General features: G+C 39.1%; 1 protein-coding gene across 1 annotated transcript; it reads right to left on the bottom strand.

Moving 5' to 3' along the window:
- Window positions 1-618: 618 nt before the first annotated feature.
- Window positions 619-23,658, bottom strand: LOC143382048 (uncharacterized). Its single transcript, XM_076835901.1, has 4 exons — window positions 23,609-23,658; window positions 5,970-6,043; window positions 3,056-3,264; window positions 619-707 (listed from the first exon to the last, which is right to left on the bottom strand). Exons 2-4 carry the CDS (start codon window positions 6,025-6,027, stop codon window positions 663-665), a joined length of 312 nt encoding a protein of 103 aa, XP_076692016.1. The 5' UTR covers window positions 6,028-6,043; window positions 23,609-23,658; the 3' UTR covers window positions 619-662.
- Between the last annotated feature and the right edge of the window lie 2,153 nt (window positions 23,659-25,811).

The raw sequence follows: 25,811 nt of genomic DNA, 5'->3' as shown, positions 1-25,811 counted from the left end.
CTTTAAAAAATGTATTGACAAGGAATTAATTTTCTGAAATCAAGAGCTGAACTATTGTATTTTACCTATAGGTACACATTACCTGAATAAATGAATAAAAGGCTTTATTTAAAGAAAAAATCCACCAGGTGATTGAAATAACTTGCTCTTTTATAGCTTGTAATGTTAATTAACCTCCCCCTTTCTCTCCTCTTTTAAAAAGAGCATGTTTTAATTGTTGTCTTTCCCATATCCCCTGTTTTATATCTGTACTTTCCAAATTAATACAGAGCCTGCCCATAAGGTCTTAAAAATAGGCTTGTATTACTTTTGAGAAAGACAATTTTCAATTAATTATAAATGATTTCATTTCAAAATGCAGAAACCTACTGTGAATCCTGAACCTAATACTTATCTTCTCTAATTGCATGAAGGGGAATGCAGAAATAAATTTGGTTGAATATGTAATTGGCATGCTTGTATTGAGGTTACTCTTTGAGCCACTTTAGGCTTCCCAGGGAATGCAGTGCAGTTTCTACTCCCACAAAAAAGTTTTTTTAATTCTTTGGCATCAAGTGACTTAGGGGAGGAATTGCATAGGCAATGAGTGGGCCATCCAAGGGTGGACTGAAGGGAGGGAGGAGTGGAGCAGCTCTCCCTTGGGGTCCTCTCCAGATGTCTGTTTAGATCAAGTTATGCTTGCAAATGTTCCATGCTGCTGATTTCTCCTAGAGACAGAAGCATAAAAACAAATGAGCATTCAGAGTCAACATTATGTGGCCTACTCTTTTCTTTTCTTCTTTCTCCAGCTGAACCTTCTTCTCTGTCCAGACCCACTTGGCACATGTTGCCCATAGAACACTATCATTGGTACAGCCCTCACGGCGTGTGTGGCTGGGTGACAGTCTACAGGTAGTGTCTCCCAATTCTAAGATGTAGATGCAGTTATATGTCTTTTACAAATGAAGAAACACAGGTCTATAAACATTAAGTGCTTTGTCTAAAGTCCCATGGCTCAATTTTGAGCTTCATTCTCAAGTCCACTCTCTCAACCATTTCTTTGTTGCTTTTCCTGGAAATAAGACCAAAGTTACTAGGACCCATGAAGTAATTTTCCTGGTGTACTTAACTTCTCTAAGGAAAGACATGCTTTGGAGCTCACGTAGCAGGAATTTGAGAATATGGTTTTGATGCTATGCTAGATTTCTCTTGGCTGTCTGTGTGACCTTGGGTGATTTATTTTATTTTGCTGAATCTTAGTTTTCTCATGTAAAAAATGATAATAATAATACCAGCCTCAGAGACTAACACAGTGTAGTGGTTAAGATTGTGATGATTTGACAATAAAAAATGAAATATTAATATATGCCATAACATGGGGGAACCTTGAAACATTATGCTAAGTGAAAGAAGTCAGCCATAAAGACCACATATTACATATTATATATTATATACAATGTCCAGAAAAGGAAAATCTATAGAAACAGAATAAATTGCCTAGGAGTGGAAGTAGTGGTTACCTAGGCCTGGGAATGGTGGAAGGTTTGGGAGAGACTGCTAATGGAGATAGGGTTTCTTTCTGGGGTGATGAAAACGTTCTAAAATTGATTGTGATGAAGGTTGTACAATTCTGTGAATATACTAAGAAATTTTTGAATTGTTGTCTATTTATTTTTGCTGCACTGGGGATTGAACCCAGGGCCTCGAACATGTTAGCACACCCTAGCCATTTTTATGTTATTATGAGACAGACTCTAGCTAAATTGCCTGGTTGGCCTGGAACTTGTGATCCTTCAACCTTAGACTCTGGAGTTGCTGGGAGAATTGCACACTTTATAAAGGTGAATTTTATGTTATGAGTCACACCTCAATAACGTTGTTATTAAAAAAACAAAAGTAGAGACTGGGAGACAGATCTTTGCCCAAGTTCATATTGGAATCACCCCAGTCAGCACTTGTGTGCTGATGACACTATTAGATATCCAACTCAACTTTTTCACAGCAAAATTAAGACCATAGACCTGCTTGATGGGGTCACTGAGAGGGCTTAATACATTGTTATGAGGTATGTTGAGAGTACAGAGCAGTGCCCGGCACCCAAATTTTCTTAATCAATATTCTTCCTGAGTTATTTAGAGGATTAAGCAAATACAGCATCTATGAGGAATGCTGAATAAACACAGCTATTGATAATAGCAACTTGGCTGTTTGGACATCCTTGCATTAAGGAATTATCTTGAGTCTTAGAAATTCCAATATGGGTCCACTGTCAAAAGTTCAGGTGTTATGGACCTAACTAGCATGCTGTTCATCATGCCTGGGAGGTTGTGACTTGGGATTCAAAGCCATCTCTCTTGGCTCTGAGCCTTTGATTGTGTCAACAGGACTTGATTCACATGTTGCATGGGACTCCTCACTCTGTGGGGACAGGAGTGTGCTCCTGCTGCCCCTAAAGCTCTCTCAGGAATGATGCCAAAGGCTGCCTCCCTGCTGGCTTGTGAATATTCAAATTCTTTAGTAGGGACTTGCATGCACTTGCAATCTGTTCCTTTTTTCTGGCTTGACTTCAGGAAAACTTGAAGCTCACATTTTGCCCAAGAATGATAATCTACTCAGTTCAGGCCCACGAAGCACACTCATCCCTTCTGTTTCCTTCAGATGAACTGGGTGCTATTTTACTCCTAATGGTCAGGATTGTTTCTCAAAGCCTATCAGCAGCAGATGGAGGAAGAGACTTTGACTGAATGAAAAGATAAACAAACTTAGAAATCTTGACTATTTAATACCTGGAAGTCAGAATGATGTAAGCAGACGTATTTTTTAAATTGCTAAATTGAAGGTCATCCAAAACCTACACAGATCATTCAAAACCAAGGAAAGTTTACGGATGATAAAAAAAAAAATGACTAGATTCATGAACCCAGATTCTCCATTGAGTCCATGGACCTTTTGGGAGACTTGAACATCTGAACCAAGAGAGGAAATGTACATCCTGAGTGATTGGAGAGCAGAAAGATGGGGATGCATGGTGGGGGACCATGGAAAGGCTGTGCCTTTGGCAACACCCATCACTCACCTTGTTATGTGCCAGGGAGAGAAGTTGAGGGCTGCAGGCATGATTGGCAGAGCTGGGCCTGTTACTGGCTGCGTTTTTCTTTTTAAAGGGGTGAGTTCGTGTGAAAGTCTCATTCCTCACAAGTCTGCTATGAATCATCGCTGGAGCCGGGTCTGTCTTGGACCGCCAACAGCCAGATACAGGCTGATATGTTGCTATGGCCAAGAAATCTGGGAAAGCAGCATTGTGATAAAGTTACTTCTTATTTGACTGCTTTTCTTTTAAAATAGAAACTTCTGTTACTCACAGGAAGGTGCCAGCGGCTGTTTTTCTGGGCAAAAGTGCTTGATTTTTAAGCAGCCTATTTTTACCATCCTTTCCCACCAGTATTAGGAGTTCATATAGTTGCTTTGAGGGCACTGGTCGAATGTCTCTTGAACCTGAAATGTTAGTAGTGTGGGCAAAGGGGTGGTCATTGTGGTTTGCTTGGCTTCTATCCTATTTGGAAACTGAAGAAAAAATTGACTTTTACAGTAAAAATTAGAGTAGCTGAATATAGAACAAATGCTGGAACCAGATTTCCCCCTACAAATGTATTCATTTCAAACACATGCATTATATACCTACTAAGGGCCAGGTGCTGTGGTAGGGGCTTAGGAAACTGAAAATAAGACTTGGTCTCTGAGCGCTAATGAGGAGGTAATGGGAAGGTTATGAAGGAGACAAACAGGTAATCAATAATGGCAATGAAGTTATGTGGTTTCTATCCCAGAGTTATAAGTGGGATTCAATTAGGGTACAAAGGAAAGGGGGATCATTTCTTTCTGTGAAGTGTAAGAGGAGACTTCATATTGGAAGTGACACTTTTGAGCTTTTAAGAGGAATAAGGGTTCACCCTGTGGATAGGGCATGTGGGGCAGGGCAGGCTACAGGAGCAACCTGAGGATCATTTTGCTCCAATGATTCATCCCAAGATAACATCAGAAAAATTAATGTAATGCGACAAGGATGCTCCTTAATAACTAACATCAAGGATAGTGCTTATGCACGACAACATATTATTGGATGGAAAAAAAAATACTAGGGGCCAGGCTCAGTGGTTCACGACAGTTATCCCAGTGACTTGGGAGGCTGAGACAGGAGTATTGCAAGTTCAAAGCCAGCCTCGGCAATTTACTGAGGCCCAAGGGAACTCAGTGAGACCCTATCTCTAAATAAAATACAAAAAAGGGATGGGGATGTGGCTCAGTGATTAAGTGCCCCTGCGTTCAATCCCTGGTACCCGCCATCACCATCACATAAAAAAGATACTAGAATGTATTCAGGGCAACATGACAAGATCAAGGCACTGTTGACATTTTAGACTGGATAATTCTAAAATTATGTGGGATTGTCTTCTGCATTGTAGAGTATTTAGCAGCATCAGTGGCCTCTACCCACTGGATTCCAGTAGCACCTCATCTCCATTCTCACCCAAATACCTTCCCAAATATTGCCAATGATCCCTGAGGGACAAAACACCTTCACTGGAGAAATATGCGGCTAGCAAGATAGGTAGTGCAATTTGGGAACCAAGTGATTATAAGGATATTTAGCAGAACTTTAAGAGACATTAGACACAGGCTTCCCTGGAGCTTCTTGGTTGCTTGGGAGAACTGTTGACCATTGTTATATAAATAACTCCTTGGAGCTATTCACCTGGAGACTTGCTATTCACCTGGAGGTTAAAGTGAAGTTGTTCATGTGAGAAGCAGCCTGATCATTCATTGACACATGTGATTCAGAACATCCATGCAAAAGACTTTCTATTTGGAACTCATAATCGAAACCACTGTTGTTTCACTCACTCTGTGGAGCCTTAATACATAGACTAGGTCTCTCCCAATTGTCAGCCAAATCAGCTTTGTGTTGAATTTCCATTGCAGCTTCTCTAAAAGATACCAGTCTTTGTCACATGACCCAAGAGTCTCACCAAATGAATTCCACTTTTAAGTCAGACCATCACAAATGTGTGATAAACTAATGTGTATCAACTAATGTGTCACCAAATGTGTATAAATTCATATGGCCATTTCTGCCTGATTTGATGAAATACATGCAGAGAGTAGTTCCATTTTGTTATGTGAATTAATTAAGGTCTATTTGAAGCGTTGAGCTTAAAACCCTTGCTTAGAGTCAGACCTTCATGGAGCATATAAATTAGAGAACCACATAGTTCCTGTTATCCAACAGAGTGAAAATTGGAATTAATGGTGATCCTACACAAGTTATTTAATGTGTTTATCAATTTCTTCTTTTACAAAACGAGAGGATAAAAATGCACATCTTTTTCTGATGGTGGTAAGAAATGAAAGGAGATCATCCATGTTAACAATCAGCTAAGGACTTGGTATCCAGTAAGGACTTTATACATGTTTACTGCACTTTATTATCATCAATATTTTAAAGGCTATCATACAAGTATGACTGGAAGATCTGACAGCTTTGAGATGGTATCCTTAATTGCAAATGAGCAATGGGAGTAGAAAAGAATCATGTAGTGGAAGATCCAATAGGAGTCCTGAAGGGTGAACTATGGAAGCCAAGCTGGGCAGACAAGGGGGATGAGGAGAGCATTCAACTTTGCTCCATCGGTGGGAACACTTTTCCATAGATATCTACAAGACTCACTGCCTCTCTCAGCAGGAGTTTGCTCAAATAGCCTCTTCTTTCCCATCAAGGTCCTCCATCATAACCTCTTTAAAATTAAACTTCTTGCTTTTCTTGCTTTATGTTTCTCCTTGGCACACGTCACCATTGGACATTCTACTTATTGATTTTGTTTATTGCCTACATTATCCTATTAGAAAGTAAGCTCCATGAGGGCAGGATTCTTATCACTTTTGTTGATAGCTATACGACTACATTCTAGATTCTAATATGATGTCTGGCTCACCTTTGGATTCCATGATGGTTGTCGCATAAATGAATTCCAAGCATGTGGGAGGCAGCATGGAAGTCAAAGAGCACCTGCCAAGGGAAATGCAATGGCTTAAGTCTAAGGGTCACATATTGTGAGGAACGAGAGGCGAGGCTGGAGAAGCCAGCAGGGAGCTCATCATAGAAGCCTGTTTAGAGCTTGGACTTTATCTGAGGAACTGGTACAAGGCTTAGGGGATTGGCCATATTTTCATCTCTAAAACTCACTATGCAAGATTCTTCTTCTTCTTCTTCTTCTTTTTTTTTTTTTTAAGATTCCAGACTAAGGACAAAGAGACCAGAGAGACCAGTCACTTGCCTTTTGTGTTTCAAGGGAAAGATGATGAGGGTCTGAACTGGACCCAAACATCATGGATGAGGAAACATTTTTGAAAGGAGTGGGCTGAAGTGTCAATGAGTGATGATGAAATAAATGAGGAAGGTCAACGGAGAATGGGGAGCCTACGCTATCTCAAGATTTTGGACTTGGGCATTTAGGCAACCAAATAGCTGGCATGCATTCAAGGCCTAGTTCATGCTCTGGCCTGAGACTGAATCTGGGACCCAGCAAAATGTTTCAGGAGCCCAGAATCAGGCAGGGCCCTGCAGTAGCATCCTGGGGAGAGGGCTCTGTTTTCCTTTCTGCTTATTTGTCCTGACTCTGCCTTTGCCTTGGTTTGGATTAATTCAGGAAGCAGTCACTGAGCCTTGGGTTTGAGTGTATGTATGTGGTTTGTTGGGGGAGGAGGGACAGCACAGGGGGAGGGAAAGAGGTGAAAAGTGAGTTACTGAATATTGCCAATTTACCACCACCAGCAACTGAAACCCAATTCCTCTCATTCCTGACTCAAAATAAAGAATAAAAAGTTCTGGAGATGAAGATGAGTTCAATCCCCAGTACCTTTAACAACAATAACAAAAAACTGAAGCAACAACATCACCTGAGGCCAAGTTAGAGATGTAGGTTCATGGGCTAGGTTCTGATCTGCTAGATATCAATCTGTGAGGATAGGTAATTCTTACACATAAAGTTTTAGAACCACTGGTATAGAGCACACCTTAGTGCTATCCACCAGGAACAGCAGAAATTTGGGTGTTTTTTCCCTTCATATTGCTGCTCATTTGGGACATTCAAAAGAAAAAGCACTGTGGGGAAAAAAATAAAATTTCAAAGTCCTCTTAGTTTGTGAAGTTTTCTGAAGTTTTTCAGAAAGAAAAAGCTGAACATGGGTCTTGCATTAATCACAATGACTTGTAATACTAAGACAGGAGGATCTGAAGTTTAAGGCCAGTCTGGGCAGTTTAGAGAGTCCTATCTCAAAATAGAATTAAAAAAAAAAAAAAAAAAGCATTGGGACATAGCTCAGACATAGCTCAGAGTACCCCTGCGTTAAATTGCTAGTTCCACAATAAATGAAGGAAGGAAGGAAGGAATAAATAAATAAATAAGTATATGGGAAGTGGATGATTATACTGTTACCTTGAATGAACTGACTAGGTATTTTTAGGTAAATACTAATTCTGTGCCATGAAATATTTTCCATGATTACACCTGGACATGATAATGTTTTCAAAGCACTATGGGAAAAAATAAAATTTCAAAGTCCTCTTAGTTTGTGAAGTTTTCTGAAAATTTTTCAGAAATTTAACCATAACAAATTTCTGAAAAATTTCAGAAAACCTCACAAACTAAGAGGGCTTTAAATAAAGATGTAGGCTGTTGCCTAAGTATCAACCCTAATAAATACCTATTCGTACTTGGTTCTTTCTTTTGTTATCTACTCACTGGATTTCCATTAAGTGTCTGAATGGTAGGATTTGATAACTACTTTCTGGCTCAATACGTGGTGATTTCACTAGGATAACAGGGCTAGTAAGAACATCAACACTAAAAATTTGCAGATGGCACTTTTGGGGAGAAATCCTAGTACCAAAAAGTAAATAGCACACACCCCAGACATATACCCCCACTTTACATAACCAGGATTCTTATATCACCATAGTGCTATACTTTTGCAGATGGATTTCAGACTGGGAGAAGGGAAGAACTGCAAAGTCCTGAGATGGCTTGGAAGTGTCACAGAAAACCTCCCTGGCATCCTAACACCATCATTTTAATTGAAAGTAAATCTGTCCCTTATTCTTTATGGATCCAAAGACAAACCCTCCCCGGTGACAGTTAACAGTGGTTAATTCTAGCAGTAACCAGATCTTATTCCCTCATTCTCTTCTCACTTTTCATTCTCCCTTGGGGATCTTCCCTCTCAGTGGGCTTTAAATACCATGAATAAGTTGACAAATTCCAAATTTATATCTTCATCTCAGTTATCTTTTTTTGTGTGTGTGCTTCAGACTTGAATATCCAAGTGACTGCTAGTAGCTTCTGCATATAGCTCTTAAAACTCAGTGTGCCCAGAAGGGAATTCCTGACCCTCCTCTGGGCTCCAGTTATGCTCCTTCTGCATAGTTGCCCATCTCTTAAAAGGGCACCTCCATTCATGCAGTTATTCCAGCCAGAAATTTGGACACCATCTTTGTCAGTCCCTTTCTCTTATCCTCTGCATCTCTGCAACCAGGGCTGTTGCTTCTGTCTCAAAATGTATCTTGACTCCATCTTCTTTTCTCCATCTAATGCTGTCAGAATAGACCAACCAGAGGACTCTGGACTGACATTTCAGCAGTCCTTCTGCAATTCATTTATTATGTGATATCCTGGGTGAACTTTCGAGAACACAGAATTGATCATGTCCCTCTCCTGCTTCAAATTCTTTGGTGATTTTTTTTAAAATTTAGGATCCAGTTAAGAAGACCCAAATGACCCTCTGTGGTATAGCTTTCCAATTTACCTCTTGCTTCTCTCTCATTTAATTTCTTTCTGAATTCAAGGTTTTATTTTCCTTATCCCCATTCTGTGTAATTCATATCTCGTTTTAAATGTGACTTTTCCAAAGGAAGCTTTCCCTAATTCCTCAGGTTAAAATTTCTAGCTCACCCATTTTTTTTTTCACAGCATGTATCAAAAGCATAGTTATAAATTATCCATGTAACTTTTTATGATCTATTGCCCAGAATAGGCTATTAGGTTCACAATAGCAGAGTCCTTTTTTTTTTTTTTTTGTTCTCTAGACTGCTGAATATCTAAGGACATTTTACAGAATGGACACAAACTAAGTGCTCAAATATCTGTTGAATGAATAGGTGAGTGAGTGAGTGAGTGAGTGAGTAGATGATGTTGGCAGTAGTTAAATCCCAGTGTAAATGATGACAAGAGAATCAGAGTGTTCAGAAAAGCTCAAAAGAGAAGACCAGGGAAGCCACTATGGTAGGCTGAAGATGAAGAAGCTAAGTTTCTTTCCTCCTCTTCTCTGGGTCCTCAACTGTAGAGAAGAAACCTAAGAATTACCCACCATGAAGTGTCCACTTCATGTTGCTGAACAAGAATCTATCACCACCCGTGATCTGGGCCCCTGGTGACCTTGTTGGAGCTTCTTACCCACCTGGAAACTGGGGCCTGAGTCTCATACTCAGTTACTAGTAAAAGATAGAGCGAGAGCGAGAGAGTGAGAGAGCCAGAAAGAGAGAGAGAGAGAGAGAGAGAGAGAGAGAGAGAGAGAGAGAGGAGAAGGAGAAAAGGAGAAAAGGAGAGAGAGAGGTAGAGAAGAGAAAGAGAGACATAGAGAGAGAACATTATATGGTGTGAGAGTGGGCTTTAGGAGACCGGATATAGAGGAGAAAGAAGCACACTTTCTTCCTTGTCCTCATCAAAAGACCAAGGGACACATTGAAAGGCCTCGATCACTGGCTGTCAGTAAATTAGCCTGGCTATTGCCTGGGTCCCAGGGAGACAGGAATCCTGTAGCTGGTGGGACAAATAGACTAAATACTAATTCTCATGAGACCCCTTATTGGAAGGGACTAGAATTTCCTCAGATCCTGAGGAAAAAACATAATAAAGTCTCCCCTATGACCAGGAATTTGAATGCTTTCACAAGCCTTATTAGCACCTGTGGGGAACATCCTAATAATATTCTCCTTTAATCTATTATAGTGATTTTTCATTATATTTTGTATATTCATTTTTTTATATCTCTTATAATTTTAGATTGTTAGATTCTTTAAGAATTAATGCCTCCCAATAGTTTTTCAGCTTTGGAGGAAAAGCCCCATCTTTTCTTTTTCTTTTCTTTTCTTTTTTTTTTTTTTTTTTTTTTGGTACTGGCAATTGAATCTAGAGGTACCTAACCACTGAAACACATCTCCAGCCCTTTATATTTTTTTATTTTGAGACAGGGTCTTGTTAAGTTGCTCAGGGCCTCCCGAAGTTGCTGAGGTTGGCCTTGAAATTGAGATCCTCCTGCCTCTGAGTCTCTAGGATTACAGGTGTGCTGGCCACCATATCTGACTCCAAATCTTTTTTTTTTTGTGTGTGTGTGTGTGTGGCTTTCAGATCTATGAAGAATTTCACACATTTTAAATACTCAATAATTTTTGTTAAATGAAAAAAAAATAGGATCTGAAGGTGATGAGATTCTCTTTATACCCTTAGAAGTTAGAAGTTCTTAGAAGTTCTCCCTGCCTTTGCTGGTGTTTGTGTGTCTCCTCTACTGCTCTGAATCACTAAAGTTAGTCCATGATCATTACAATCTGTAATTCTCTAACCAATCCCTAAGTGTGTGTTTAAATACCTGTTTCTCCTTAAGTTATCCAAAGAGAGACAACAGGCTCCCATGATTCTAGACATAGATGTGTGGAGTTCACATACATTTTCAAGAGTGCTTTCAGCTTACAAAAAAATTTAAGGGCTTGTTGCATTATTTATAAATAATGAACTAAAGTGACTTACCTCTTCATGTGTGTCTGACTAAGAGTAGAGCTTTTTATTTTCTAACCAAGGTTTTGTGTGTGAGAGTGTGAGGAGACACTTTGAAATTGGAGTAACTGCTACCATGCTTTTAATGAGGACCTAGAAATAATGAGACGATAGAACCAGTGTGAACTTGATGTTATGCAGCTAATTTTGTCCAAGAATTTTTAAGATACTTTATAAGACAAAGGGCTTAAGCTCCACTGAGGTCTCACTCTTCTCTCTAATGATGAATTCACCAAAACACAAGGATGTGTGACACATTGTTTATGTTTTAAACCAAGAACAACATTCTTATTCTTGCTGAATGATCAGTTGACTGGGTCAGCATCAAATGTGAGTGAAAATGTAGATTTTTTTTCTGCCTGATACTGAAAGCCACCAGAAAAATTATTAAGAGATATGAATTGAAGCTGTGCTCTAGTCAGTTTCTCAATAATAAATTTAGGGGTTGCAAGAGTCACATGTTTGTTGAAGAAAGAGGAAGAGAAAATACAGTCAAGTACTCAAAAAGCGGTCTCAGTCTTGAGTATTTTTTAAAAATTGTTATTTTATGATAACTCTTTGGAAATTAAATGGAACAGCATTGAGCAGACACTGTGACACTGAGCTATATGAGCCTGGCATGAGTACTTTTTTGTGTGTAGAATGAGGGAGGAAAGTGTCAAGGGAACCTAAAGACAATTCTGGATATCTGAGTATATTGATGGGATGGTGGAGAGAACAGCTTCAGTCACCCACTTCTATGAGGCCATTTGCTTCATATTAACAGGGTTTCTTTTTAAAAGAGATCGATGCCTCCATCCATGAAGGGCAAGAGCATTGGAGAAGAAAGGAGAATATCAGAGTACCTGAACCCGGATTCACATATTTATTCTGTGACCTGGAACAGAGGTAGGAGAGCCTGGTGGAAGTTGGAAGATCCATTTTTACTAGAAGAAATTAATCATGTTTGAAAGAAATATGGGACAACATATGATGGAGACCGTGGTAAAGAGCTGTCTTTCTTCTGCTGATGGATGTTGTTTGGTATCACAGAGATTTGTTCATTGATGACAAAGAATTAACCGGGTGTTACTCAGTACTGACAAAGCTCTGGACTATTTATGTTAGAGAAAGGAGGTGCTCAGTATAGATCTAAAACTATGTCATCTCAGCGGCCTATAGTCTATCCCTGGACCAAGGAATGGCCTATCTCTGAACCAAGGCTGAAGAGTCCCAGGACTATAATCACACTTTCTGCCGTGGAGTCTCTCAGTGTGTCTCATGAAATTCCGGAGCTCAGGTTCAAAGCAACCACAATCAAGGCAATTTAGGATGGTTATTGCTAGTGATATTGGTGGGAAAACACTAAGTTCAACAACTGCTCTGTACCAGTAAAAAGTGTTCATAATCATGAGGGGGACCTCAGCCTTCTTTAGCTCTGATCTACCTTCACCATCTTTTCTGAACAGGAAATTGTTCCTGTGGATATCAAAGGGGAGGGATCGCTAATGGGCCACTGTGCTGGGCCGTCTTTCTTTCCTTAGAATTTCTTCTCCTTTAACATGAAATGCTCCTGAGTTGAGTGGCCTATGTAGTCATAGACTGAGGACATAATATATAAAAACTGGGATTTAGGAGAATAGGACATTTAATGAGGAAGAAAGAAGATAGGATAGACCACAATTTTCACCACTGTTAGGAGTTATTTTAGGGCTAGCTTTGTTCAAAACCAACATTGTTTTCAATGTGCTGCATCTATCTCTGGTGGTCTCACTGAAAAATGAAATTTTTCCTTCTCTGAACTAATGAATTCAGAGTAAAAGTATTCCTGCAGAATTTGAAACCGATGTATTATGACACAAGGTGGATTTTGTAACATGATCAATTCTGGGTTTGTGCTGGCTATAACAGGGGATCTTTCATCCAAGCATGACAAAGTGCTTTATATCCTGTCTATATTCTTCTCTACCTTTTGTAATTAATGAAGAGAAAAGTGGAGAGATGGCTGCTGGCTTGAAAACAGAGGCAGAGCCAGAAATAGAACCTAGATGTCTAAGATTTTTTTCTGTCTTTCTAAAATTACAGGAGCATTTAGTTCCTCCTCCTCCTTGTCCCATTGCTCTTCCCACTTGTAACTGTTGTTCACACCAATGCTTCACGGAAATGACTTCCCTGGAAGTAAAGAAGATAGAATTGTGAAAGCAAAGTCCTGAATTTTCAACAGTCTATATTCTTGGAATGCCAGAGTAGGATTTCTTGTCATTTGGAAAGATGTTCAGAAATCATTAGGAAAGTGTTACCTGTAGGTTTATATCTACGTCAGATATCATCAGACTTTATTTCTTTTATGTTAAAACATGGTGTTATGATCTGTTAAATAGAAGCAAAATGACATCCTTGGTAAGGGTTTTATGAGGAGTAAATGAGATAATTTATATAAAATGCTGAACTACTTCTATTTTATGGATTAAACTAAAGGAAAAATGTTGCCATTTAATTCAATATAAGAAAATTCAAATAATTCTAGTTTCATAAATATTTCCTGTATACCTATTTAGTGTGAAGAAGTGGCCTGTCCTCCTGGGAAAAAGAAGGTAATAACTGAGTTACAATGAGTTTTCTTTCTAAGTGAGTGAGTGCAGGGATTACTGGGTATGAAAACAGAATACTAACAGTGTGGGTACCATCTTGGTTGCAGTTTTCTTTTAAACATTGTGGCTCAAACCATGGATTCTACAAATAAAGCTGCTTTGGATGAAAAGTTGCTTCTGGTCCTTTCTAGCTATGTGGTCTTGGGAAATTTTTTTTAACCTCTCTCCGTTGCAATATCTTCATATAGTACCTATTTCATAGAGTTGTTGTAGAGAATAAAAAGTCCAATTCATGTAAGACACTGAGAGTAATGTCTAGCTTGGTAGTATATGTACATTTGCTGTTGATGAGTGTCCTTATTCATTTCAATTTGTTCAGGTAGGATGTGCTGTCATCTAGAGGGTGTAGCTGGCCATTCATCATAGCTTTAAAAGAGGAAATGCCTTGGTGGATTGTGTGTTCCAGGACACAGTCTTCCACTTACAAGTTCAAACTCATGGTCTTGTAAATGCCCTAAAACTTATAAAACTAAATGCCAATTCATTAATTTGTCACAATAAATGCAATCTCAACATAGTCTAGATATGTTAGATATGTTATAATGTTGCTTTGGCTCAGATGTAACTTTTTACCTGTTTTTAGAAAGATACTTATCCCAGCTGAGCTTTAGTTTACTTTCTTATACATTAGAATACTCTGAGTGTACCCCACCTTTAAGAAATGTGACTGGGATTATATGATATAACTAGTGTAAAGCACTTAGTGCAAAGATGATTAGGGCATGACAATTTCTAGGCTCTCCTTTCAAATCATTCAGGAAATATTTCTGATTCGGACTTTAGGAGCTTAAAAATGAGGGAACTCTCTGAAGATAAAACCTGTCATGTATGCAAGAAATAAAGTTAAAATAAATAAATTAATTTAAAAAAATAAAAAATAAATAAATAAATAAATAAAATTGGAATTTTTATTTTATTGGAATGTGACTGCAAGGAAGTGTTTTAATTTCACACTGGCCCAGTAGCTCTCTGACGTACTTACTCTCTTTCTCTCTCTGCCAGTTGTTTAAAGAGCTTTCCATGGACCTGGGGGGCTGGTGGTGCAAATGATAAGAAAGGTCTAGGTTTCTGATGAAACTAGAGTCTCCCTGCCTGTCCCCAGCAAAGACCACACTCAACCATAGTGAGGAAAAAATTGTTAAGCTTTTGCTGTGTTAAGCACTGAGATTTAGGTTTTCTGAAACAGCCTTTTTAATCTATCCTGAATTATATAGCACAGTACCTAGCTGATCAGAACAATCAACAATTGTTAGTTAATAATCTTTATCAGCCATGATGTCCACAGTCACATTCTCTCCAGATAGGTGGCTCCATGTGAGAAATTAAATGAGGTCTCTGTACATTTCTCAGGACATTTCAAAGTAAGGGAACAGAACAAAGAGAGGTGGTTCAACTCCAAATCAATTGAAAGTAGGCAAGAATAATACAGAAAATGCCACTTGTCCCCTCAACAGTGAACTCCTTTCTATTAACCATAATACTTCTGCTTTCTGATCCCAAGTCAAGACAGGACAAGGTAAATGCTGGCACATTTGCTCCTTATGGGGTAGCTTTTATAGATGGCATGCCTACCTATGCTTACACATCCTTTCTTCAGATAAGGTTCAAGGGAGTAGATAATGTTATCAGCTCTGGCCAAGTTACCAAGAATTGATTTATTTTTCTCTGATAAGGTGGCTCACCCCTATGAGCCAAGCTGATACTATGTGTTTGCGGTTTGAGGTTTCTAGTATAACTTAATGATTTTGTGCATTTTCTCAAGCTCTTTTAGTACTGATTGGTGAACATTGATAGATAGGCTGGGTCATCCTTCACAGATAGGATTTATTTATTTATTAAAATTTAATTTTTTTAATTTTTATTTTTTTAAATTAATTGATTTATTTTTAATTTATTTCTTACATACATGACAGGTTTTATCTTCAGAGAGTTCCCTCATTTTTAAGCTCCTGAAGTCCGTTCATTTTTACATACACTATTGCCAAACCTGTTTTGAATTCTATTTATATTTTGCATTCTCCAAACCCTCCCTGAGGCCACCTGGCATTATTGGGCATTCTTTTCAATCTCAGCATTCCCAGGTATTGGCAGATTTGAGGTTGGTACTTTCAGAAGCTTGACTATTGCCATGTGGTAGCTGGAACGACTGACCCAACACAGCAGAAACAATGGATTTCTAGAGATTTCCCATCAGGAATGCACCATCCCGTGAGTTAGAGAGAGCACTTTAAATGGGGAAGCATGCCCATTTTATGTCCCCACATTGTTGTAATTCAGTAAATTCAATGATCACACATTGGACACCTACTAGGTGCCAAGAAGTAAGAGTGTAATTATGAATCAGCTGTAATTTTGTTACTGGGGGCTTATGGGCTTGCAGAGTAGAAATAGGTATACCATCATTATTTATGTTATTATGTGACTGTTGTTTTCAAAGGATAATTTGTTGTTAAACTGTTGTACCTTTTAACTTAATGGTTAATTTGAATTGTCAACTTGATTGGATTAAGAGGTGCCAAAGATTACCAGGCTTCTAGGCATGTCTAGGAATGATTGGCATGTGAGGTAGCAAAGTGAAGTGGAGAACCTCCCTAAATGTCTGGTGGCTTGGATGGAATAAAAGTTGGGAGAACAAGGAATTAGCAGCAGATACAAACTCAATTGTACTTGAACAGGTTCTTGATTGCTGCTGCGATTGCCTGAGGACATCAGAGTCTTATTCCTTCACTCTTCCAAAGTGAACTCTACCAGAGCTTTTCCAGGAAATTTCCAGAAGTCTTGATCTCATACTGGGGTAGCATATTGATCCTTATTTTTTGAGACTTCGGCCTCTTGGACTGCACAGCTGCTGGTTCTTCTAGCTCTCCAGCCTGCAGACGACCATTGTGGACTTTCAGCCTCTGGACGTGTAAGCCAATCTGATAAATCAGCTTTTTTTTTTTTTTTTTTTTTTTTTTGGTGGTGTTAGGGATTGAATCCAGGGCCTTGTGCATGCAAGGCAAACACTCTACCAACTGAGCTATATCCCCAGCCCCTAAATTCCCTTTTATAATCATACCTTCTATTGGTTCTGTTCCTTTAGAGAATCCTAATACCCTGAGGCATAATTCACATACAATGAAGTACATGAATCTTAGGTATAGTGCTCAATAAACTTACATATATTCACAATTATGAGATGATTTCTCAGATCAAGATGTGGGAAATTTCTAGCCTTCTACTAGCCAATATACTCTAGATTAGTGTATCCCATCTCTGACACTATGGGTTAGTATTATAATTTTGAATTTCATAGGAATAAACTTACACAGTGAGAACCTACTCTGTCTAGCTTTTTTAGCTAGTATTATCTGTAAGATTTACAGAGCTTGGGTATAGATTCATCCGTCCTACTTTTAGATATTTGGCTATTTCTATTTTGGGGGTTTTATGATAGAACTGTTACAAAAATTCTTTAAGATGCATTTGTTGGACAAAAGCACACATTTTGGAGGGCTACATACACAGAATTGGAATTGAGTGGTCACAGAGACAATTGTGTTTGTCTTAGTAGATGTTTTAGTCAGATGTTTTGCTGCTGTGGCCAAAGGATCTGACCAGAACAACTATAGCGGAGGAAAAGTTTATTTGAGGGCTTACAGTTTCAGACATCTTAATCCATAGAATGCTCCATTCCCCGGGGGGCTCGAGGTGAGGCTGAACATTATGGCAGGGGAAGGTGACAGAGAGAAGCAGCTCACATCACGGTAATCAGGAAGCAGAAAGAGACTCCACTCTCCAGAAGCAAATATATACACCAAAGCCATGCCCTAAATCCCACCTCCTCAGCCACACCCATACCAATCAGAGGATTGAATCACTGATAGGGTTAAGACTTTTACAACCCAATCATTTCTCCTCCAAACCTTCTTGCATTGTCTCACAGGTGAGCTTTTGGGAGACAACTCATATCCAAACCATAACAGTAGGCATTGATAAATAGTTTTCCAAAGTATCAATTTGTACTCCCACTAATAGTATCTGTGAGTTCTAATTATTCTCTGTCTTCATCAAAACTTAGTTTTGTTAATTAATTCTTTTGATTTTAGTCATCCCTAGGGATGTGTGGTAGTACCTTATGGTAGCTTTAATTATATTTTCATAGTGGCTAATCCACTAGTTTGTTGACATTTTTATATTTTCTTATGAGAACTGCCTGTTAAGGTTTTTGCTTTGTAAAATTTGGGTTGCTTTGTTTCTTTTTCTTACCGATTTGTAGGAATTCTTTATGTATTCTGTCTAAGAACATTTTGTGGAATATATGTATTGCATTATCCTCTTAATTCTTTAGGAACTGTAGCGATGGGTCTTTTCTTGATCAGTGTCATTTGGGTTTTATCAATTTGGTCAATATCCTTAAAACCTCTTTTACTTTGATTGACTTTTCTGAATTGTCTTTTTAGTTTTGCTTTGTCAAAACACAATTATTATTATTATTTACTAACTTTGGGTTCTTTATCCTTTCTTTGCCTCTTAAAATGAAAGCTTAGGAGATGGAATATAGCAGAGTAGTGTGCATTCCAAGGCACACTGTGGCTCAGGACCAGAGCAGGAGATGTACAGCTTTTCAGTGAGGTGGGTGAACAAAGGATTTCACTAAAATTCAATATCAAATATTCAAAGTGGGCTTGGGACTCAGAAATTTGGGTATAGTAAACAAAGAAGAAAGAAAACATTGGTGCCCAAAGTGGCACAATTGTGGCACAGATTCACCACAGAAGGAGGAAGAACACAAGTTTGGTACAGAAAAACCTGAGATCCAAAGAGCTGCCCAATCTTAGCTGATCCAGAGGGTGCATTGTGCACTGGTATTTGAAAAGTGCACTCTGTATCTCAATTGGCCCTGGAGAGCTGAGGGGGAGCCATGCTGGGCAATTGCACCACCACAGCTGTGGGAGCTGGGATATCAGAACAAACACTGCCACAATATTCCAGCAGTGCCTACTGTGTGCCTATAGTATGCCTGGTGGAAAGTGAGCAAAACAGGTCCAGGGGGATTTGAGTCAGAATGAAAACCTGACTCACTTCTCTGTGTGTCTGACAGTTCACATAGCCAGCCGAAGTGGGCCAGGCATCTGAGTGGGTAGGGGTGAAGATACTCAGGGACTAAGACTGTGCTCCTGGGCAGGAGTGAGTGGAGGTTTGCGCCCCCCCCCCCACATCCCATGATTGGAATTCTTGGGAGGCTCCTGGGAACCAGACTTGAATTAGAGATCTGCTACTGCAAAACCCTAGGGGTGGGTTCCTCTAATCTCTCCAAATCAGATATCACCCAACAGAACCCTGAAGCCTGATTAGACATAAGCCCCACCTGCTGGAACTCCCCTCACAGGACTGAAGCTGTACCCTGGGAGTGCACCAAACTGGTCCGAAAGAACAAAATGCCCACTGACAGTACTTCCTAGCCCATCCCCCTTATACTGGTGAGTAAGGAAATTGAATCTTAAAAAGCTTCAATCTTAGGCCACTTCAACTGGCAATTCAGAGAGCAACACAAAAAATAAAAAGGGGTTAACAACACCCACCCCTTGCTCCATCAGTACATAACTCAAAAAGAATTGGAAAGAAAGACTATTGGACATAGACAGTGACCAACCAATCTGGTCAACTATTTTGATCACCTCAGTGGAAACAATTCCTTCTTTCTTTATTAGGAAGTCTTTATTTTTATTTTTTATTTTTTTTGGTGCGCTCACGCGCGCGCGCACATGTGTGTGAGAGAGAGAGGAAGAGGGAGAGAAGGGGAAGAGGGAAAGAGAAAAGAGAATTCTTGTTGTGTCAATTTCGGGGACATAGATACATACACTTATTTTTGTTTTCCTCTCTCTTTTTTTTTTTTTAGCTTTTTAAAATGTAGTTATTTTTTTCTTTGCTTTGTCTTTGGAGGTCTTGGGTTTTTTGGACTGTATATTTTGGTTTGGTACTGTATTATTTTTGTTTATTTATCTACTCCTGCTAATGACCAAATTCATTTGTTCTCTATCCCCCTCTTCCAATACTTTGCTTCTTCCACTTTTCTCCTTCCTCTGTATAGACATTACCTGCCATATCTTCTCTGCATTTTCTCTGTTCACTTTTTTAAATTGGAGAGGCTTTTCTCACACTCTAACACATTTTCTTTTCCCTTAATTAACTGTATTTTCACCATCTTTCAGAACTAATTGGCTTACATAACCCCTGCCCCCATTATTAATGCTGATACAATCATTACTGCTGTGGATGATATAGTTGACACCTGCTGTTTGCCAGATCCATTTCATGGTTATTGTTTTTACTGTTGACAATTGCTGGACCCACTATTCCTGTTTCTTGATGGTAATTAATGTTGAAGATGTCATAATAGGAACTGGGTATTTACCTTAATATCATGAATTATTTGCAATTGTTGTTGCTAAACTAAACCCAATCAAAAGACAGCTTCCCTTCTCCAGACATAAATTAATAACACTTAATCTTCATCTATACTTTAATACAAAAGTATTGAACAGTTAGACTATGTAATTTCCACTCATTCAAGTTGAGTTGATCATTAATATACTAGACAACATAGTGGACACCTGCTGCCTAATTCTTGATCTAGTTCACTGTTTTTTTATTGTTGGAACTGTTGGTAAATGCTGACCTCACCATTTCTATATAGGTGGCAAATAGTATTACAGATATCAATTTTATTTAAAGGTGTATATCTGTTGCTGACCTTAGTACCCCTCCTGGTTTCCCCCTCCCTCTGAGAGGGGCTGGAAGAGACTGGGACACTTCAAAATCACAATGGACAGATCCTGCAGGTAAAAAATACTCACAGCTAAGCCACATTGAATCTCACTTTACACACAAATCTACTCCACCTGAGCCCTGACATTCCTCCAACCCAAAGAAGTGAGGAGATGAAAGTCCCAAACCAACAACAAGGACCCAAGGACCTCGACTCAGCCATAAAGAAGAGTGAAATTATGACATTTGTTCGTAAATGGATGGAAATGGAGACTATCATTCTAAGTGAAATAAGCCAAACTCAGAAATTCAAAGATCAAATGCTTTCTCTCATATGTGGAAACTAGAGTAAAATAAAGGAAAAGAGAAGGAAGGAAAGGATATCATAAAGATAAAGGAAAGATCAGAAATGTAGAAGAGGGAGCTCCAGAAGCAGAGTGATGATGGGCGAGGGGAGGCGATGTAGAATAAAATCTTTTAAAAGCATGTTATGTGCACATGTAAATATGCCACAGGAGCCCTCATCTTTACCCTTAGGTAGAAAGAACTAATCAAATATAAATTAATAGATGAATGAAAAGAAGTCTGTCTAGTAGAGGAAGGAGAATCAGAGAGGGGAGGGAGGAGGGGAGGGAAAGAGGAAAGGATAGGGTGGGTATTATGAACTGAAATCGAATTCCATGCCAGTGTGTTTGCTGGGATGAACCTAACTTCTATGTATAACTGTAAAGCTCTAATAAAAAAAATTAATAAAAAAGAAATAAGTTCAAAAAAATTCTAAGCTTTAAACATTGATTTTAAGCCTTTACAAATTTTCCCATCATGTGCATTGTTTTGGTATTGCATCACAAGTTTTGGTATTTAGTATCAAATTGAATTGCCATTCAGTTTGAAATGATTTTTAAATTTCCTTCTGACTTTTGTTTGGCCCTTGGATTATTTTTGTGAATGTGCTTATTTCTCCATTAAGTTCTGTCAACTTCATGTATTTGGACTGTGTCTTATTGATTGCATATAAATTCTGGATTGCTATGTTCTCCCTGTTGAGTTTCCCTGTTTATTACGATGGAGCGCTCTTCTTTTGCCTTACAGCTCAGTTCTCTGATATTAACATTGCAAAGCTAGCTTTCTTACGATAAGTTTTCTATTTTTTTTCCATTCCATTCTTTTTTTTTTCATTCTTTTACGTTCACTTTTTTCACACGTTCTATCTTGTTTAAAGATGTAGTTGATTTTTGTGTAATCTGACAATATTTACCTTTCAATTTGATTTTTAGAACTATTTACATTAATGCAATCACTGATATAAATTTTATGCTAACCATAAATAAAAATTCTTTAAAAATCACATCTGGATTTTTTTGTTGTTCTTTCTCTTTTCTTCTTTTGGTTAATCAAGTAAATATTTATCTTGTAAATACATTATATGTGGTAGATTCAACAGCACATTAATATTATTGTTGCTTTTAACAGTTAATATTTATTTTTATATTAATCGTTGCTGCCAGAATTCTTTACCAGTATTTCCTTACCATTTACTTGAATCTTGTGATAAATGCTTGGAGTGGGGCAGTGGGCGTTGTTACTCTGTAATTGTCAAACAGAAAACTTAATGTTTGATGTGGGACAAGAGAAAAACCAGAGGGAGTGTTGGGGTGGAGCAGGAGTCAGTGAAATGGCAGAAGGCCAAGAACTGTGTGACACGATACCATCTTGAAACCCCTCGTTACCAAATATGTGGCTAATACTGCAGAAATGTTCAGTGCTTGGCAGGCGGGCACTTTTAATGACAATTTTTCTTTTATAAAATCATTTTTCTTTCATTTATAAAATACAAACTGAATTTGTATAATTCTTTGATATTTGATATTGTCACTTACATATCTCAGAAATCTCCAATCGATTTCTGTTGGACTTGGGGAAAAAAAATTCTTTATTGGGGCTACTACCTGTCTTTGTTTTCCTTTATCACTTTTTTTCCTAGAATACACAGAACTTATTGCTACCCTTGCAGTATATACCTTACAGTATTTTCAGTTTATAACACTGGTCTCAGGCTTACCACATGCTCAGTTCCTCTACCTCTTAAACTCTCAGCTGAAACGTCACCTCTGTGATCTGGCCAGGCTGACCACTACATCTTAATTGGTCACTGTCCACTCCACCAAGTTACTTTCACATCACCACAATCAGAAATCATCTAATTTGTTAATTTGAATGTCCCCCTCTACCAGTATGTCATCTTCATAGCAATGGAGATCGTATCTATTCTGTATGTATTTATCTAAGTTAAATCACAGATATGGGCACTTAATAAATAATTGGTAAATACAGGAGAATTTGAGAAGCCAGCTGCCCCCTTCCCCATACTCCACTTACAACGGCTCATGGTTCCTTTACGCGGAGGCCTTGATGACAGTCGGTGCCTGGAATCTTTCCCAGGAACGTTGTTCTACACAGACTTAGTGAACAATCTGGGGAGTTATATGGCTCATAAGAGAACAGGGAAAGGGATAAGGCTGGGGGTAAACAAGATGGTCAAGGGCAGAGTGCTACACTATGTGATTCCATTTGATGTTTACCCTCAAACTTGTAAGTCATGAAAAACTTGTATTGATTGTAGAGCTCAAAGAAGGTGTTTCAAATTGTGTAGTGATATGGGGTGGGGGGGGGCGGGGGCCGGGGAGAGCGGGGAAGCAATGATAGAGAAAGCTAGAGCTTAAAACAGAACAGATCAGGAGATATCGCACCCTTGGAAATTAGCAAAACTCTTTAGGGAGCATTTCCCGAAGCCATGGAAATGGGGAATTCAAATCAATTTTCCTAGCTCTCTTGAGAGAGTGATTAAATCCTTGACATTTAAAGAATTGTTCCACATATGCCGTGATAGAGACACATGATAGTGTGGAAGAAATGATTAGGATTGCCCATTGGATGAGGGAAGGGGAACTTCCTTGTAAAGTCTTTCTTTTCTTACCGTATGTGATGATTAAAATAGATTTTGAAGAATCATTACATGTTTCTAAGTAATGTGGTTGTAAAGAATAGCGGTATGAATAGGTCTTCCTTAAAAACAATCCAGCCAGCCAGCCTTTACTGAGGGGCCCCTAAAGTCCAGGCTCTCGCCAATTAGGAAACTGGATAGAATTTGCACTGGCTGGCATGCAGGCAGACAAAACGGGTCATAGTTCTGAGCTTAAAAGCTCCGTCACACAGACATGAGTTCAGATCCCAGCTCCACTTCTGACCTGCGCACACTTGGCAAGTTTTTCAATCTCTTTTTCCTCATCCCTTGGTGTTTTAGTCAGCTTTTTCACCACTGTGACTAAAAAATTTAGGGGACCAAAGGTTTATTTGGGTACTCACGGTTTTGGAGGTCTTAATCCATTCCTCAGGGCTCAGAGGTGAGACTGAACATTATGGCGACAGAGTGTGGCAGAGAGAAGCAGCTCACATGATGATCAGAAAAGCAGAGAGAGACTCATGCTCCAGATACAAAATATATATCCCGCAGCCATGCCCCCAGTAACCCACCTCCTGCAGCCACACCCTACCACTTCAGTTGCCACTCAGTTAATCCCTATCAGGGGATTAATTCACTAGTTGAATTAAAGCTCTCAGAACCCAATCATTTCTCCTCTGAAACTTCTTGCATTGTGTCACACGTGAGCTTTTGAGGGACACCTCACATCCAATAACCGTAATACTTGATTTCCTCATCCATCAGTGGCTTACTGTGAGTGTACGTAAGAAAACCCACGTTGAACACTTTGCCCCGTGCCCTGCATGTGACCAGATATCAGCCACCTGGGCTTCTTCCATATTATTAATTTGGTATCAATGAGATACATTTCAATTATATGTGAGATAATAATATTTTTGTGACCACTGACAGGCCTTCTTGTGCATCATTATGGAGGAAGCAAGAAGCTTTTCCAGAGTCTTCTTCTGGGAGCCAAGGTGGGGCTGTGATTCTTGGTTTCCTTCCATTGGCTAGGGAAAGTTTCGACACAGCACAAATCTACCTCCCTCTGGGGGGATGGGGAAAGTTGCTGGGTGAATACATCTGCATCACAGCTTTTCTGGGTAAACTGGCCACTCCCTACTGATTTGTTATCTTGCTAAATGTGTCTCCTCCCTTCCTTTCTGGAGCTTTTGCAGCTGTTCCTGGAAGGAGACCCAGTTGAAAGGGGTTGTTATGGCTCAGGAACAGCTGGGATCCTTAATGATTTGTCAGCAGCTCACAGCAAAGTTCCAACACCCTGAGGTAATGATGGGAGTGGGGACGTCTCAGAGGAGGAGCTGATTATGCAATAAGCCCCTTTGAAATCTGGTGACACAGCTATTGAGAGGCCAGTCGGCTAGAGAAGGACAGGGGAAGGATGGTAAGAGAAGTCTCTCTCTAGGGATGCTTTGAAGGCAAACAAATGAGATCCAGTGGGAGACTTCTGGTAAGGGCAACAGGGGAAAAGTCCTAGGACCCAGGGAATTATAGGCTGATAATTAGCTGGCCAGAGCAATCAATAGTTATGTCGATTGTCATTTGCTTGCAAATTGCACACCTGGTATCCCTCAGAAAAACTTGGTCACAAGACTTAGCTGGTTGTTTCTGAAGTTTATGAATAAGAATAGCCCCATCTCTCATCACAGTATCAGTCTTAAGATCCTTGGTCTCTGGCTTCCAACATGGGGCAGTTAGGACCCATCAAATCAATATGGAGGCAAAGTGGTATTCCCAATGGCCCATTTGTTCAATTTTCAGGAAGACTAATTATGAACTAAGATTCAAGTTCCTGAGTTTAGTTTCTGGTGGGGTGGTGCTAATTTGGATTTTCCCATAACCAGAGATTAGTACCCCATGTTTACTTGTTTTTGGTTGCAAGTTGCAAAAACCCAACTCTACTTAATAAATGGGAAAGTGTTTGTTCATTTCATATGCCCTTCAGAAGCTTGTGAATGCGGTACATTCACCATTGCTTTTTTTTTTTGGTGTGTGTGTGTATGGTGCAGGGGATCAAGCCTAGGGCCTGGCGCATGTGAGGCAAGCACTCTGCCAACTGAGCTTTATCCTCAGCCCCTCTCCATTGCTTTCATTTATTTATTTTTATTTGTTCTTTTTAGTATACATGACAGTAGAGTGTATGTTGACATATTATACATACATGGAGTATAACTTATTCTAATTAGGCTCCCATTCTTCTTGTTGTCGATGTGGAGTTTCACTGATTGTGTATTCATGTATCAATGTAGGAAATTTCTTATAGTTGACCAGACTGAATTGCTTGTCTGCAAGACTGAATTGCCAAGACCACCCAGCTCCCAAGGAGCACACAACTGAGGGCACATTTCCTCAGCCAACAAATTATTTTAGAATACTAATCCCACAAAGCTGCGCTAGATTTCTGCTCTTAGAACGCAGAGGAAAAAGGGGCTTCCTCCTAACATTGCAGACTTCATGGGAAGTCAAGATCATCAAATAACATATGATTTAGAGATAGAGTCTTATAGGAAGAAAAGTAAGAGATTTGAAATGAGAGGACTTGGTTTTGAATCTGCTATTTCCCTGATG

This window comes from Callospermophilus lateralis, chromosome 16 (genome assembly GCF_048772815.1).
Source record: "Callospermophilus lateralis isolate mCalLat2 chromosome 16, mCalLat2.hap1, whole genome shotgun sequence".
NCBI classification, from domain to species: Eukaryota; Metazoa; Chordata; class Mammalia; order Rodentia; family Sciuridae; genus Callospermophilus; species Callospermophilus lateralis.
This window is presented reverse-complemented; position numbering and strand designations above follow the sequence as displayed.

Excerpts from the sequence above, each read along its gene's own strand:
- LOC143382048 (XM_076835901.1), bottom strand. The coding sequence starts at position 6,027 with ATGCTGCCTCCCACATGCTTGGAATTCATTTATGCGACAACCATCATG. Across the intron at positions 3,265-5,969 it reads AACCATCATGGAATCCAAAG|ATTTCTTGGCCATAGCAACA; the intron begins GTGAGCCAGACA and ends CTGCTTTCCCAG. Across the intron at positions 708-3,055 it reads TCTCCCTGGCACATAACAAG|GAGAAATCAGCAGCATGGAA; the intron begins GTGAGTGATGGG and ends TTCTGTCTCTAG.